Genomic DNA, 17,038 nt, shown 5'->3' with positions numbered 1-17,038 from the left:
CCGGGAGTCCAGCACCTTACCTACAGGGTGTCCCAGAATTGACCGAACATTTAGTTCCTGTGTAAAAGTACGATTGCGCTCGATTCTAATTAGATACGAGCATTATACTTTTATAAGACATACCTTAACTATCGAGCTTGGAGACTGTGTGTTTTTGATGACCGGTGATGACTCGAGTCAGTTATCCAGAGTCAGCAAAGAGTCCCTTTGGCAATAGTCCCTTTTCGTTTTCAGCCTCAGCAAACAAAAGGCAATCATGGGGAATAAAGTGCAATTCTGAAGTTCGCAAACGGACTTTCGGCATGGTTCTTGCTGGAGAGCTCCAGTAGCTCATTTGCAAGCAGGCAGGGGTGAGCAAACCGCAGTTATATCAGCGAGCGAAGACAGAGAGAGCAAGAGATAACCTGATAACCCGATAACGGTTGAAAGCACACGCTAGCCTGAGATATTTCTCATTTTCCTCATCTGCCGATTTTACCATAGTCTATGTAGGGGAGACCCGGGAGGTATGGGCCATCGCTGTTTTGAAGAAGTGTTGCGTATTTTTACACATTTAACCGCGTAAACTGGCAGCAAGTTTGAGTCTACTCATATTTTCATTGAGCCGCCTGAGTTATGAGTCGAGTCAAGGGAACAATCAGCTCCTTATTTGAGTCAGAGTTGAGTCAGGGCTTTTTTATTCAGGCCTCCCTCCAACGGGCACTTGTGTCTCATTTACAGGAGGGCTCCTCCTCCTTCTGGCCCTTGTTCCCTGTAGTGACCGTAGCCTATGGGTACCGTCGTACTGAGTACCGAGTACTCGTTTCTCTATTGTGTCGTTTGCTGTCCGCCACTATCGAAATAAACAGTCTCCATCTTGGACAAATCGTGGCGTGTCGTGGCCCGGACCGTTCGAAGGAACTACACACCCAGGACACAATATTGTGGCGACGAGGATGAGATAAAACAGTCTCCATCTTGGACAAATCGTGGCGTGTCGTGGCCCGGACCGTTCGAAGGAACTACACACCCAGGACACTATATTGTGGCGACGAGTGGATACTTTTCGAACTTTTCACGTAATGTCGAGCGCGTGTGTTATATTTTCGTCAGTTTTCTTGCCTTCGGCGACGCAATGAGCGCCTTCGACGGGGGAGTGCCACTCCCCGCGCCGTTTCTGCCGCACCCTGGTGCGCCGCAAACGCCGTGGGCGACGTGGGAGCGGCGGTTCGGGAACTACTTAATTGCTCGCAGTGGCGACACCCCTCTACCAGCGGCCCAGAGACGTGCACTGCTACTCTGTGCAATCGGAGATGAGGCATATCGCGTTTACGAAAACTTGCCGACGCTGGTGAAGGACGAGCATGAGGACGACTATGACGTCACCATTCGCCAACTACGCAACCACTACGAACCCAAGACCAACGTCATCGTAGAACGGTTCCAGTTTCGGCAGAGAGGCCAGCAGTCACATGAGTCGACGGCAGACTACGCTGCAGTTCTGCATGGACTTGCCAAGAAGTGCAACTTCGGAGCGATGGAGGACGAGCTGATCAGGGACCAAATTGTGGAGAAGACCCCTCACAATGCTCTGCGTCAACGCCTTCTGCAGGAGCATGACCTAACACTGCCGAAGCTTCTCGGCATGGCAGAGGCTCATGAGCAGGCTCTGCAGCAGGCCGCTACTATTCAGCATGGTGTTGTCGCCGCTCCACCTGTTCCCGCTGTCGCAAAGGTGGAGACACGTAAAGGGCATCAGCAACCTGCCCAGGCCGTCAGCACCCCGTGCACCAACTGTGGACGTCACGATCACCCTGTCCGTGATCCCAGCTGCCCAGCCAGGCACATCGTCTGCCACATCTGCAACCGCCAGGGACACTTCGCTGCCTGGTGTCGCAGTCGCGACAACCCAGAACCCAGGGGTGGAGGTTCAAAACCCAAGAAACCAGGTCCTCGTGGCGGCAGATCTGGGTCCAGCCGTTCCAGACCACAAGCTGTCAGAGAACTGCACGTTCTGGCTTGTGAACAGGGCAAGTCAACAAAGCTGTCATGTCCAGTGACCATCACAGCCGGTGACATCACACGTGAGGGTGTGCATCTTCAAGTGGATACAGGTGCCACCTGTTCGCTTCTAAGCCTGCAGCGTGCCAAGCAGCTGTTCAAGGGTGTCAGCTACGAGCCTACTTCTGCTAACCTGTACGGTTTCGGCCACAACACAACCCCATTCAAGTTCAGAGGTGAAAAAATGTCTACGCTGTCTCCGACTGTATAAGCTGGCATACTGGCTCTGTCTCCAGGCAAATTGTAAACTTTTTGGCTGAGCAGCGCCAGCACACGAAGCCCTTATTTATATGTACAACCTTAACAATTTTCTGGCTTTGAAAGATAATCAAGCTCTGTTAGATAAAAAATGAAGCATTTTCAAGAGCTGAAAAAGGATAAAAAAGTGGAAACAGAATATTTTGGATTTTGGAGTTGCTGTTGGGGGAGTATTCCTTTTATACCTTCAAAAACTTTCTGTCATCTGTCTGCCATCTGGACCCAACAATACCCACTGGAAGACTGGTTGTGTTTATGCTGTGTTCCCATGCTTTTGAACCGCAGTTATCACGAATGCCGCAAACAAATGCGAAGGGTGTATTTGTTTCTTGGGTAGAGTAATGGCTAGCCTTTATGCTTTAATCGCGAGGTCAACTCAAAACGATTGAACTGATGGTTTACCAATGCTTATAGAGCTTGTGTCAGAGTCAGACCAGACAAAATCAGCTAAGCCCTGCGTCAGTCGTCCTGGACCAACCGTTCGATTACGGACGGTCCGCGTGGCGTTCGCATTGGGGTCCGTCTGATGTAAGACGCCGTTGTACCATTTTATGGCACACAGATGTTACGGTCGGTCCCTGGCCCTTGGGCAATGGGCAGCAGTGTGGAGGCTGTGAGGGGATCGGCTAGACGTGTGTGCTCAATGCTGGTGGCTGCTCTCCTTCATCTACACAAAGGCAAGGTAATTGAAATTTTCAACTTACTTTGCTGTTAAATCAGCAATACTTATGATTACAATGGGTGTTGTTTTCCTAAACTAAAAGCCGGACGCAAGTATCAGCTTTCAAAAGGACTATCCCTTCGGAGGTCGGCACTTCAAACAAATCGCAAGAATTACCTACGAACAAATTTAGGTTAGCAGGGCGTCTAAAACAGACAAAAAAGCAGGCTAGCACTGCACTTGTGGGCATCATTACCGGGTGTTGTTCCGAAACAGAGGGCTAGTCAATGAGCAACACGCAAATGCCTTAATTAGCCTACCAACACTCCAATTAAAAGCAAGTTATATTTGGGTAACGTCGCGCCTGCCTTAAAATGACTCGCGGATACTCCAGGCAAATTATTTATACCAACCTTGTTTTTAAAATGCAATGCTGCCCGTCGTCCCCGGATACCCCTCCCCACCCCTGCCGCCCGCTCCCCGGCCCGTCCGCCACGGCCGCCCGTGGCCTCGGGATCCGCCGACCTTCAGTGTAGGTGGCGCTACTGCCAACTGCCGGACCGGGGCCTTACCAGCCGCCATGGTCACCGTTGGCACTTGGCAGGTCGAGAAATACAGAAATGCAAGGGACTGATTAGGCTACTGGAATGAAGTTATGCACTGATAATGAAAACGTCATCTCGCATATCCTTACTATTTCAAAGCTGTAATTACCTTTGAATAAATGCTTCCTCTGCCACGCAGAAATTGAAGGCATGGGAATAAGCCAATGAAAATAGCACAATTACATTGATATAAGCACCAATGAAGACTTGGATTGTTTTAAATCATTGAGATGCATGCACATATTTAGACTGATCTCTGGCCTTACCTGAAAGTGTCAGCAAGATGGGTGCTTTGATATAGATCACAAAGATTTAATATTTGTAAAATCAGAATGATGACTTTGGAGTATTTGCTCTTCACTTCCAACAGGATGTCCAGAAATGGTTCATTAATATAGGTAAATGCTTGTTGCAAATGAGGCTGTGCAGTGTGCATCTCAATCTGCAAATATCAAACCATGTGGTTTGTATAATGGGTACATAGAAACAAATTTTAGACATCATGGGCTGATGCTAGGACAAGGAACAACATCAAGCTTAAATAACACTTCTGATGAATACTCAAACTAAAATTATTGAAATTCAAAGAGAAGTGTAATCAGCAACAGAGATCACTTCAGCTTTGTCTACTTCCTTTTGAAATATTTGTAGAATAAGAATGCATTCAATGTATTGTACCACCTTCACATGCATTCCTAAATTGCAATCAGAACTGAACTTTGAACTGAAATATAAAACAGATGAAAGGAAAATGACTGTTTCTGTATCCACTATATAATAAAAATCATTCACAAGGGATTTTGTACAATATATGTTACTTTTGTTTGAAAAGTTCAATATTTCCTCAGCACCTAGTGATTCCTCAAAGTTTTGATAATTATTCCCCAACCTCAACCATTGTCTTATTTTAGTCTTACCTAGGTAGATCCAACCCAGATCCAACTACTCTCTTCCGTCACTTCAAGCACACTTCACTGTCGCTGACTCGCTACTATCCCAACCCAACGGCATTTTTAGAAGCTGCGCCGCGTTGTCACAAGTGCGCAGGGTTTGTGCTAGCGTTTTCGCTACTGAAAATTTTTCGTGTCTCCGGAGACAGCCGTAAGGTCTAGTTTCACGGCAAGCGTCAAAGAGAATCGTCTTTATGGATTCCGCCCGGCTCTAGGAGTCATCACCTTCTCACCACCTTCTGTCTCCGGTGTCTCCGGGGCAGCCTATGTATACTGTGTAGTGCTCTGTGCTATGGAGTATGAAGTTCCCGTAATGAACTAAGACTCAATATGATTGATTTTTTTTTGCGAGCATCAAAGAAAAACGAGAAGAAATTTGCGACAACAATGAAAGAGATTATTAGATTTATTAAAGTGGTTGTGTCTCCGACGACCTCCCTTTATTGGATTGACTCTGTCTCCAACACCGGTTGGAGAGTTGACACTTATTTTCACCTCTGTTCAAGTTCATGGCACCCTCCCTGCCATCATCAGCTACAACGAGCGCAAGGTCAACGCATCATTCTACCTGGTGGACACGCCCCGCCTGGAGGCCATCATGGGTATGGATGTGCTGAGTGCCCTGGGATTAACTCTGCACCCAGCTTCGCACACCATCTTCGATCTGGATGAGCAGACCTCTGCGTCAGAGGAGCAACTTCATCTCCCAGCTATCGACGGATACGCTCACAGGATCCAGCTGAAGCCTGACGCTGTGCCTAAAGCGTTCAAGCTTCGTCGTCTGCCTCTCTCAGTCCGTGAGGAGGTGTCAGCTGAGCTCAATCGACTTCTCCGAGCTGACGTCATCGAACGAGCAGACGCGTCTCAGTGGGTCAGCCCACTGGCTGTCACTCGCAAGAAGGATGGCAAACTTCGCATCTGCACTGATCTTCGATGGCCGAACTCTCAGATCATCGCAGAGGTACATCCACTTCCCACCATAGATGACCTGGAGCGGAACCTACGAGGCACCGTCTACAGCAGGATAGACCTGAAGTCCGCGTACTTCCAACTCTGCCTGCATGAAGATTCCCGAGACATCACTGCATTCCTCACCATGGACGGCCTCTTCCGCTGGAAACGAGTTCCCATGGGTCTCGTCAGTTCTGGCTCTGCGTTCCAGAAGCTCCTGGACCAAGTCCTGGACGGGATCGCAGGATGTGGTCACTACCTCGACGACATCTTGGTGTCCGGGCGCACTCAGTCCGAGCACGACGCCCGCCTGCATGCCGTCCTGGCCCGGCTTCGCGCAGCTCGCATCACAGTGAACATGCAGAAGTCCGTCTTCTCCCAGCCTGAGGTCGACTTCTGTGGTCACCGCCTGACGAAGCACGGAGTCGCACCTCTGCAGTCAGCAATCAGGGCTGTGGTGGATGCACCACACCCCACCGACCTCAAGGAGCTACGGAGCTTCATCGGCACCACCGCCTGGTTCAGCAGGTTCATCCCCGCCTACTCCACGGTGGTCCAGCCGCTGACTGTGATGTTGAAGAAGGACATCCCCTTCGAGTGGGGCCCAGCCGCGGAACACGCCTTCAACAGCGTCAAGAGCCTGATCTCCTCCAGTCCGGTGATGATGCCGTTCTCGCCGGCACTGGACACCATCGTCACCACGGACGCCAGTGACCGTGGGGCAGGCGCCGTCCTGACTCAGATCCAGGCGGACGGACAGGAGCGCCCAGTGGCCTACTGGTCACGTTCCTTCACAGATGCTGAAGCGAAGTACTCAGTCTCCGAAAAAGAAGCGCTGAGTGCTGTGAATGCCATCGAGCACTGGCGGATCTACCTCTGGGGCCGCCACTTCACCCTACGAACCGACCACTCCGCGCTGACAACGCTGCTGTCGCCTCAGTCAGCCAACCGCGCAGGAGCTCGGATCGCCAGATGGCAGTCACGACTGATGTCGTACTCTTATACCGTCCAGTACAAGCCTGGCCACAGTATCCCGGTCGCGGACACTCTCTCGCGACTACCGCTCCCAGACACCACTGCCGCTGAGACTGACAGTGACGATGTCGTCGCACTCGTCACTGATGCCGCTGCCGACGTCCTCACGGAGGAGGACATCCGAGCCGCCTCAGCCGCTGACCCGGTGATGGAGAAGCTGCGTTCTACAATCCGCTTCGGCTGGCCCGACACGGCTCGCAAGTGCGCGCCGGACCTTCGCGATTACTTCGCCGTGCGCCACGAACTCCAGTGCAGAGAAGATGGCATCGTCATGCGCGAACCTGAACGGGTCGTCGTCCCCGAGACGCTGCGCAGCAGGTACCTGGAGCTGGCACACGCCGGTCACCAAGGCGTTGTCCGGTCGAAACAACTCCTGAGAGACCTGGCGTGGTGGCCCGGCATGGCGACTGCTGCTGCCGCTCTCGTGAAGAACTGCCACGTGTGCTGTTCAAAGGACTCGGTGCTCGCCCAGCAGGCGCGACCAGCACCACTACAGCCCGTCCAGCTGCCTGACCGACCATGGTCCAAGCTCGGTATTGACATCGTGGGACCCATCTCCGCTGCGCCTCCTGCCGCACGGTTCGCGATCGTCGTTACCGATTACTACAGCAAGTGGCCAGAGATAGCTCTGACATCCACAGTCGAGACTGATGACATCATCAGGATGCTCAGCGCTCTCTGGGCTCGAGAAGGTTTCTGTGATGAAATCATCAGTGACAACGGTCCACAGTTCTCAAGTGAGAAGTTCCGCACGTACCTGCAGCGTCGCGGCATCACGCACCACCGGTCATCACTCTACTGGCCGCGTGGCAACGCTGCAGTCGAGCGGCTAAATCGAGAAGTCAAGAGCTGGCTGCAGGAAGCCGCCCAGTTGAGGCTCAGGACAGCAGACTCCTTCTCCAACCACGTCACACAGCGACTCGCGCTGTATCGGACGACCCCCCACTGTAGCACCGGTGAGGCGCCGTCAGTACTGCTGCATGGACGCCGGATGCGTCTGAATCTACCAGTCGTAGAGGAAGCAGCACACGACAAGAGGATTTCCGACCGTGTCGCCAAACAACAGCGCCGAAACAAACGGAACTACGCTGCACGTAAAGGTGTGAAGCGGCCTGGTCTGCGGCCGGGTGACCTGGTCCGTGTGAAGAAGCCAGGACACGTCCCGAAGGATCAAAGTCGATTCTCGGCTCCAGTCCCAGTCACCCAGCAGCTCGGCCCAGCAACCTACCTGCTGGCTGACGGCACCAGAAGGAACGCGGCTCATCTGGCTAGCGTGCCTAGTGGCAGCCAGGATGGAACCGGACCTGCCACACCGCCGTCAGGCACAGCCGGACCCGTCACTCCGCTGCTGTCTCAGCCGCCGACTCAGCGGTCACCGACTCTGCTGCTGGACCAGCCGCCAGCGCCACCGCCGGAGACAGCACCGCCATCTACAGGACGAACAACGCCCCCGCGATCACAGCCAGCCACCGCCGACGCTGATAGCGCGGACCGTGCCGTGCCTGACTCTGATCTGGCTGAACACGAGCTGCCGAGATCGTCGTTCGGTCGCCGTCGGTTCGTGCCTGTGAGGCTGCGCTGATTGTATTTTCAGAACCACAGTGTCTGATTGTTTCGTTTCAGTTATTGGCTCTAACCGCGTTTCTGTATTAGTTTAACAGCTTCGAGTATAAGCTGTGTCGTGTCTATTTGGTGTATCATCCGGTGTCAATTATGTTCAACTTTATTGAGGTGGCGGATGTAGTGACCGTAGCCTATGGGTACCGTCGTACTGAGTACCGAGTACTCGTTTCTCTATTGTGTCGTTTGCTGTCCGCCACTATCGAAATAAACAGTCTCCATCTTGGACAAATCGTGGCGTGTCGTGGCCCGGACCGTTCGAAGGAACTACACACCCAGGACACTATATTCCCCCGCCCCCCAGGCTACGGCTGAAGTGGGAGCCTACCCCACACCTGGTGACACAGCCGGGGTCGACGCCCGCGGAACGGGCGGAACCGGGAATCGAACCCGAATCCGGCACCGCCCGCACCGCGGGTCGACGCCCTAACCGACTGCGCCACCAGGGCCGTCGGTTCCTGAAGTTGAATGATGACTGAGTCGGCAATTTTTTTTAGTCGAGCACAACCCTGCGTCCCTGTCACTATACCTCCACCCACCCCTCCCACTGCTCCCCGCCGCGCCGGCCAGAAGCCCCGCGGTCAACCCCTCCCCACTTCTGACCCGCCCGATTCTCGCCTGTCAGAGAAAGAGCCTCTATTGGTCGATGCTGGTGTCCCGATCATCAGTGGCTACACTCTTCTGGAGGGTTCAGCAATGACACTTACTATGGCCGGAGTATGGCGTGGTACGCACGTGCGTACTGCGTAGGTTTACAACTCTCTGTTCAGTGGCGGTCACAGAGATTGAACTCCGGGGTGCCCCGAATGGTGTGAATATTCCCGTTTTCGATTATAGCGAGCATTCTGTGGCAGGTGGAACTGTGACGAGTTAGAGAAAGTTGTCCAACTGGAACACGAATCTGTGCGATACTTGCCTTTGATGATAGGCCTCACCATTAATGATTGGTGCTAGCCGCTAGGTTTTGTCCGATTACAGTATATGCGCTCATTACTTCAGCGGTGACCTGTACGTACCAAAAAGCAAACACAGACTAAAACTTGCAACATAATTCTCATGCTCAGCCTTTTATTGAGGTTATAGACCTAGACGACAGATTAAAAAAAAAGAAATTTACACAAAAAGAAAGAAAGAAAGAGAACAGAACACCCAACATAGGAAAAGCCAATAGCGCGCCGGCAGATGGCGCGCCGGTCGGCTCCGTTCGGCAGATGGCGCGCCGGTCGGCTCCGTTCGGCAGATGGCGCGCCGGTCGGCTCCGTTCGGCAGATGGCGCGTCGGTCGGCTCCGTTCAGAGGTGGCAGGTGTGGCGGGTGGGGCACGCCGCGCCGTTCAGAAGTTGCAGAATGTTTGGCACGTGGCGAACGCAGAGGCGACGTCGGACACCGCCGACCGGCTGTGCTCCGGCAAACTGGGGAAACACGCACGCGGGAGGGCCTGATCAGCTGCCGGCTGCTGACTCGCTGTGCAGTGCGTATTCTTGCCACGCCTGCACACGGAGGGCCGGTCGGAGCCGGGTGGTCTGCCCGAGCGGCTCGGGCCCCCATCATCATCTTCATCATCATCATCATCATCATCATCGTCATCATCATCATTTATTCTTATGTCCATCCATGCCCCATGGTAAATGGCTTTTCGGGACAAGTGTCAAAGTACCTACATACCAAGATAAAATACACATACGAAAGCTAATAGTAACACTAAAATGCACAACACCCATACCAAAGCACAAAGTATATGTTTAAAGGCACATTAGTGACACATTCATATCAGTCGCGTCCCCTCAGCCAGTGTCTCGCTGTTTTGCGACACAGCGCTGCTGAGCGAGCCCCTGTCACACCGGCAGGGGCGCGATTCCATTGGGCGGGTGCGCGGGAAAAGAAGAACTTCCGCGCATGCTCAGCTCACTGTTTACCCTGGGAATTTGCAGAGCAGGGTACCCGCCATAGCGGCTCTGGTGTCCCTGGTGGAGACATCGGGTCGGTGCACAATGCCCTGGGTTACGTTGGACGGCGCTTGGGGGTGATAAAGCAAATAATGCACCTGTGCAACATCACGCTCAGTGATCATTGAGTCAATGGATGGCCAGTTCAGGTCTACCATCAGTGGTGATACATGGGCAGACCGTCTGGTGCCCTTCACCACCTGCGCACAGTGGTTGATAACCTTTTGCAAAGGGTGGCCGGTATCTTGGTACACCCGGCCCACACCGTGGAACAATACGAAATATGTGGAAAAATCAGCGTTTCTACTATCATTTTTTTCACCATCTCGGGCAATTTGCCGGTCATTTTTGAGAGACCACCGAGTGTGGCATAGCAGCGCCGCACCACGCTTGAGACGTGAGCTTCGAATGTGAGACGTGAGTCCTCCGTCTACTGTCATCCCCAACACTTTGACTGTTGGAGAAGGTTTGATAGTAGCATTGCCAAAACGAACAGATAATTGAGACGGAGATCGTCTTCTGGTAGATTTGATAAGAGTTAGACCAGTTTTGTTGGGATTGATTTTCAAACAATATTCATCAAACCAACAATGCGCAGTGGCCACGGTGCACTCAACAGTCGCTTGAAGTTCCGTCAAATTATTGGACAATCCATGGTGTAAGAACTGCACATCATCGGCGTACATAACAATTTTTGAGCCATCCATATACCTAAGACACCAAGTCGTTTGTAAATACTGAAGTACTGCAGTGACTCCCGTACAATTGGCGCCCAGTCCCACGTGTACAATTGGCGCCCAGTCCCACCTGTACAGTGGGCGCCCAGTCCCACCTGTACAGTGGGCGCTCCACCTGTAGGGGAGCCTGGGGTAAGATGCCCCATATAGTTTATTTTGCTAAATATCTTTAGTCCCACATCACTTGAATGGTCAACTTTGTGCTCAGTGCGTTGTTGAGATATTTTACTTTAAATTCCACCCCTGATTCATTCACTTGTGTTTGGACTCCAAGCTATTAATAGAAAAACACAATTCTAACGAATAGTGTTTGTCTCATGAAACAACAACCTGCGGTTATTCGCTGCCAACCATGCAAAACATAGCCAGGAGAACGACCGCTCCGGTTGTTTTTCAATAGAAAAACACAATTCTAACGAATAGTGTTTGTCTAAAGAAACAACAACCTGCGGTTAGGAAGTGATTTGTAAAGCAAATGCAAATGGGGCATTTTGCCCCACCCCAGGGCAAAACGCCCCTCGGCCTGGGGCAAGAAGCCCCATACTCTAGGTTAAAAATTAAGCATGGTAACTGGCTAAATCTTATATGAGAGATCCGCTAGACCTCTGGAGGCCTATGTTGCTGAAGTTAGCACCTCCCATCCTATCAGGTGTTCAGCTATGACACTATTGTATGACCAGGTTTTTCACCTGCCTTATTACGAGCGAGCGAGCGCAGCGAGCGAAGCGAAGTCTTTTCAATATAACGGAAAAATCTCAGTATGAGCGGCCCGGCCCGGCCCGGCCCGGCCTGTAACGCTTTTGAGAGGCTTATATCTCAGCAACCGCTGGACCGATTGGCCTGCGGTCTTTTTGCTGGGTAGCCCCATCCCTTCTACCCCGTAATTGACTACTTTTGATCCAACTCAGTGACCTGGCACGTGCCACGTGAAAAGTCAAGGGTGTTCAAGCTGTTTTGCAAAAGTAGTGATTTTGAGAGGCTCATATCTCAGCAGCCGCTTGGGCGATTGTCTCGCGGTAATTTTTGTAGGGTAGCTGCATCCCTTCTACTAAAGGTCGGGTACCGTTGATCTATTTGAGTGACCCCCACTGCACGTGCAAAATATAAAAAGAAGAGGCGCCAAATTTGTTCCCATTTCAAAAACTCGGTAATTACTGGGGCGATTTCGCTGAAACTTGGCATACAGGTAGGCACCCAACAGGCAATGCGATCCCATGTGTTGCGGTTAGGGTGCTACTGCACGTGCGCACGTGCAGGGGGCGCTTCCAGATCTCGAGAACGGCTGGGCCGATTGCGCTCAAATTTGGTATACGGATGGGGACCGGTTAGTAGGGTGCCGTGCAAAAGTCAGTTTGGACCCCGTTCGCACGTGCGCACGTGCAGAATGCCGCTTCCAGATCTCAGGAACGGCTGGGCCGATCGCGTTCAAATTTGGCACACCGCTAGCGATCGGTTAGAAGGGTACTTTGCACAAGCCTGTTGGAAGTACCCTCTCGCCCTTCCGCACGTGCAGGGCTCACTATCTCGCTCGCTCGTTCTTCGCCCAAAAGGCGTTTTTACTGGTAAGACCAAATAATGAATTATGGTAACGTAAATGTTACCGAAATACTGCCTTTGCCATCCAGTTGCTGATAAAAATACACAAAAATGCATAGATGTTCGCCGCTGCCGAGCATTAGGAAGTGAGTGGTACGAACAACACATGAGGTACAACGCCCCTTGTGACTTTTTGCCCGCGACCTACTGGGGCGCTTAACCCCGTCACGTAGTTCGGTCAGAGAACAACGCCGTGCGCTCAAGCAAGGTATAATAAGCCTGGCAAAAGCGTCCGCACGGCCGGCCGCTCAATACTCAGAAATTTCCGGCATCTACCAAAGACTACGCTCGCTTCGCTCGCTCCGTAACAATGTCTTTCCAGTTTCATCATATAGTGGTCATATAGTATACGTTTTTATAGAAGAGAGGATGTTTCCTCAGAACCTTGTCAGTTCCGAAAACATCGGTGAGGCGCTTTACCTCGGCGGGGCGACTTGTCCCGGGCTACCCTACAGTCAGCGCACCGCTCCACCTGTCCAGTCGGCGCCCCGTCTCACCTGTACAGTCGGGTCAGCCGGCGGGCCGGTCGGGGCTCGAAGTCGGCCTGGTACTGGGAGCTGTGTCCGCCCAGAGAGCCGGGCGGCGGCACCGTGTCGGCCAGCGCGCACGAGCCGCACACGGACGCCATGAACCGGTCATAGAAGCTGTGCCGGTTCCCTGCCGACGCCGACACGCCGGACACTCGTCAATACACACACGCACACCCATGCACACACGCACGCACACCCACGCACATACGCACGCGCGCGCACGCACGCACGCACGACACACACGCACACGCACACGCACACGCACACACATACGACCCCCCCCCCACACACACACATACACACACACACACACACACACACACACACACACACACACACACACACACACACACACACACACACCACACACACACACACACACACAAACACACACACCGGGCGACGGCGCAAACCGGCGGCTACTCACTGAGCGCACCAGAGACACTCGGCGACCGTTACATCTACTAGGCAATGGGAATGTTACCAACCGTTTGACAAACAATCGGTATTAAAACTCCCCGGCCCGTATATTAGCAACCGTTTCACGACGGTTATCTGTAATCTAAATACACATTTGGACTTTAGTGCGATTTAGTTAGCCCGCGCCCCGCGGGGGTCCTGGATTTCCAGTCCAGGGTTGTGCTTGACTCATGAGTTGAGTCAGAAATTTGACTCAATTCTGCTTCAAATGAGTCAGATTTGAGTCGAGTCGGCTAAAATGCTGAGCTGTTGAGTTGAGTCAGAGTTGAGTCGAACAAAAATATTAAGGTGTTGAGTTGAGTCAGGGTTGAGTCAGTAAAATAACTGACATTGAGTTGAGTCAAACATTTAGGAACATGACGCAACTTTCTAGAAACATATATATATATATATATATATATATATATATATATATATATATATATATATATATATATATATATATATATATATATATATACATAGATATAATATATATATATATATATATATATATATATATATATATATATATATATATATATATATATATATATATATATTAGAGCACTTCACGGATAGGCTTTTCAGGATCCGGCCCGGCCCATATCCGGCAAGTCATATCCAGATCCGCCCATTATCCGTGTTTCTTTTAATTTCAAAATCCGGCCCGCCCATGGCCCGTATCTCAGCCATACATCCAAAAAATATCCATAATAATCCGTTTCATTACAAACCGGTTGTGAGACTATCAGCATATCGCCATAAGATCCAAACGTTGGACACTAGGAAGCTATCAAATTGTAATAACAGCAATCTTAGCCACTGCAAAATACATTTTGTGGTAAAAGCTGCATTGCTAAGGATAGGGGTAACACATTGACATGGACCTCAGCATTTCACAAGGTTGGCTATCATTAGAATTGTTAAGAATCTACTGTGGTCTATAAAAGGAAGAGTACTTATTCATATAGCAAAACCACAATCAATTAGTAAGTCAAATGGTAGGTAATAATAAGTATAATACAATGAATAAATAAAGTTTCATGACATTGGCAACATTCTATATGGGAAAAGGCAGAATCAAAACACCTCAAAACACATTGCTTGGAAACTAGCCTTGGAATGTGGTCTGACACACTCTACAAAGAATTTGACACTGAAAACCCAGCTGAAAAGGTAGGTATTAAATAGCCTTGAGCCTGACTTTGGTCCTAAAATGAAAGGAAGATAAGTTAAACCGGCATTTTGTCGTATCAACAAGACGACACAACACAATACACAGACAAAATTGACGATAGTGGCGCAAAAAAGCAAGCAAGGATTGATTTTTTTAAGATCCGCTCTCTCTTTATGAAATAGGCGAGCTGATGACGTAATATTGATTCGTTCACCCTTTAAGTTGAATTTCTGATCAGAAAATATTTTTTGGCGTCATTTACACTGAAAATGTTGATAACATCAGAATTTAATATCGTCTTGGATCGTTTTTATTTCTAAAAAAAATCATCCACGAGGCATTGCGCCAAGTTAAAAACTTTTTTTGCAGCGTTTTATTCAGCTGGTTAAAAGCATCTGTTATTGCGCATGTGTTTCTAACCTTGCGCAGTGTTTGTTGCTGTCTGGAAGATTGAAAAATTCGAGAACGCATTATCGTTTTTATACTTATTAAATGGGGACTGTTCTCAGGACAAGTGAGTTATTAACACATTTTTTTACACGATTCATATCTTATTCAGGAACCAGCGAGCCATGGTGGATATGATGCCATGGCGGTTGTTCTCGCTTCCTCGGTTAGGAACATGGCTGAGTCTGCAGATTTTATGTTGTGACCACTGACCATCTATATTTAAAAATTTGGTTGGTGCTGCCATATACCTTACAGACTATCATGGCTCACAAAGGTATGCTTATAAATCTCATGTAAATCAATTAATACTTCTGCTGCAGTGCCTAACAAGTTAAGTTACCTAATTCTTAACATGAATATTGAATGCTACAATTTTATCCGTTCTGATCCGTGTTCAACATTCAATTCCCAAATCCGGCCCGCCCAGATCCGTTCTATTTTTCCAAATTTGGGATCCAATCCTATCCGGTCCACGGATTTATCCGTGGATAACGGATTTATCCGGCCCATGAAGTGCTCTAATATATATATATATATATATATATATATATATATATATATATATATATATATATATATATATATATATATATATATATATATATATATATATATATATATATATATATATATATAGCATTTCACTTGGTATATTGCCACCCAAATTTCTAGCTAAATTAAGTGAAAAATGCCAGCTTTGTTGGATAAGCTTATATGATAGCTTTATCATGATCAACCATACCATGTTTCAGCATCGCAGCTTGTCTAAAACATGGATAACTAATAAAAAGTTTGAACCGCTTCAAAATTGACCATTTCAATGGCTCTGATAAAATTGAGCGCAGTTAGGTATTGAGTGACAACTTATCCGTCAGTGCTGGTTATATTGTTATAGGTAGGACCATCAATTATCTTTCACATAGGTATGCAATAAAAATGATTGCTTTCTTCGTAAAATATCACTGGAGATCACCCTAAAACATTTTCGAGAAAAGTGGCTGTCACCCTGCTCGGCAAAGTCATCCCCGTTTACGGTACCTGTTGTGCTTCCTCGCTGGTCTCCCAGTGCCCTCGGCTCTCCCCCCGGACTGCCCCCCCCCCTCCCCCTCGGCTGGCTCACCCCGTGTCCGCGTCCACGGCGGGCAGGTGCCGGGGCTGGTGAAGTCGCTGCTGGTGATGGACTGCTGGTAAATGGGCGTGTTGGTCGGCTCCTGGCTGGTCTTCAGCGGCGCGCAGCGGCCCGAGTAGCGACCCAGGTCACGCGGCTGTCCAGACAGACACCCACACAGGCGCGTGTTAGAGCCTCCATGACTTCGAAGCAATCGCTTATCAGTTGATCAATCCATAGGCGCGGGAGCCGGGGGGGGGGGGGGGCAGTGGGGGCAGCTAGCCCCCCCCCCCAACTCTGGGGCCGTGGGGGCGATGCCCCACAGCTTTGAGACGGAATACCACACTTTTTTGCAAATGTTTTCTTTTTTGTTGAAAAAGCCAAGGGATGAAAACAAGTGGCCTAAAACCGGTGAGAAAACTAGATTTGGGGGTAGCCTGGGTTGATTTCTATTATGGTGTGCCCCCCCCCCCCCCAGTCTGAACGTAGTTCCCGCGCCCCTGGATCAATCTATCACACGTTAATTTCCGCTAAAATATTAAACAAAATTTATGACATGAAAATGCGTGTTGAAAAACATACAATTTGCAATTCAACTATAGCGTGGTCCCAAAGGACCTACCAAGCTAACACGCCGCACATATTTTATTCATTTTCATTCAATCAGTTCATTTTTATTCATACTTTTTTACAGACCAACGTGACCAAGGAATGTTTTAGGTAATGAAAATTAACGTCTGATATCTCGACAGATTATCCAAATTATATCAACGATTGCTGCCTAAGCTGGAAACCTACTAAACATAATTTGACCAAATTTGCACCTAATGTGCACTTGTGCACCAAATGTGTAGGCACGGGGCACCTACCAGACAGACGTGAAAACCGCTATTGTGAGCTCACTGCGACCCGT

General features: G+C 49.8%; 2 protein-coding genes across 2 annotated transcripts in view; one reads left to right on the top strand and one right to left on the bottom strand.

Annotated features, from left to right (window-relative positions):
• Positions 1-5,112: 5,112 nt before the first annotated feature.
• LOC122388270 (uncharacterized protein K02A2.6-like) lies at positions 5,113-8,082 on the top strand. Its single transcript, XM_043379194.1, has one exon. The coding sequence runs from the start codon at positions 5,113-5,115 to the stop codon at positions 8,080-8,082; it is 2,970 nt and encodes a 989-aa protein (XP_043235129.1).
• A 1,150-nt stretch (positions 8,083-9,232) lies between these two features.
• Positions 9,233-17,038, bottom strand: part of LOC122388278 — a 29,538-nt gene continuing 21,732 nt past the window's right edge. The window contains exons 4-6 of the mRNA XM_043379210.1: positions 16,138-16,282; positions 12,896-13,055; positions 9,233-9,531 (exon numbers count right to left, since the gene is read on the bottom strand). Coding sequence (XP_043235145.1) covers positions 9,453-9,531; positions 12,896-13,055; positions 16,138-16,282 — 384 coding nt within the window. The 3' untranslated portion in view covers positions 9,233-9,452. The remainder of the gene's footprint in view (positions 9,532-12,895; positions 13,056-16,137; positions 16,283-17,038) is intronic.

Source organism: Amphibalanus amphitrite, unplaced genomic scaffold (genome assembly GCF_019059575.1).
Source record: "Amphibalanus amphitrite isolate SeventyFive unplaced genomic scaffold, NRLGWU_Aamphi_draft 000316F_arrow, whole genome shotgun sequence".
NCBI classification, from domain to species: Eukaryota; Metazoa; Arthropoda; class Thecostraca; order Balanomorpha; family Balanidae; genus Amphibalanus; species Amphibalanus amphitrite.
Note: the sequence above shows the minus strand (reverse complement) of the source record. Positions and strands in the feature narration are given on the sequence as shown.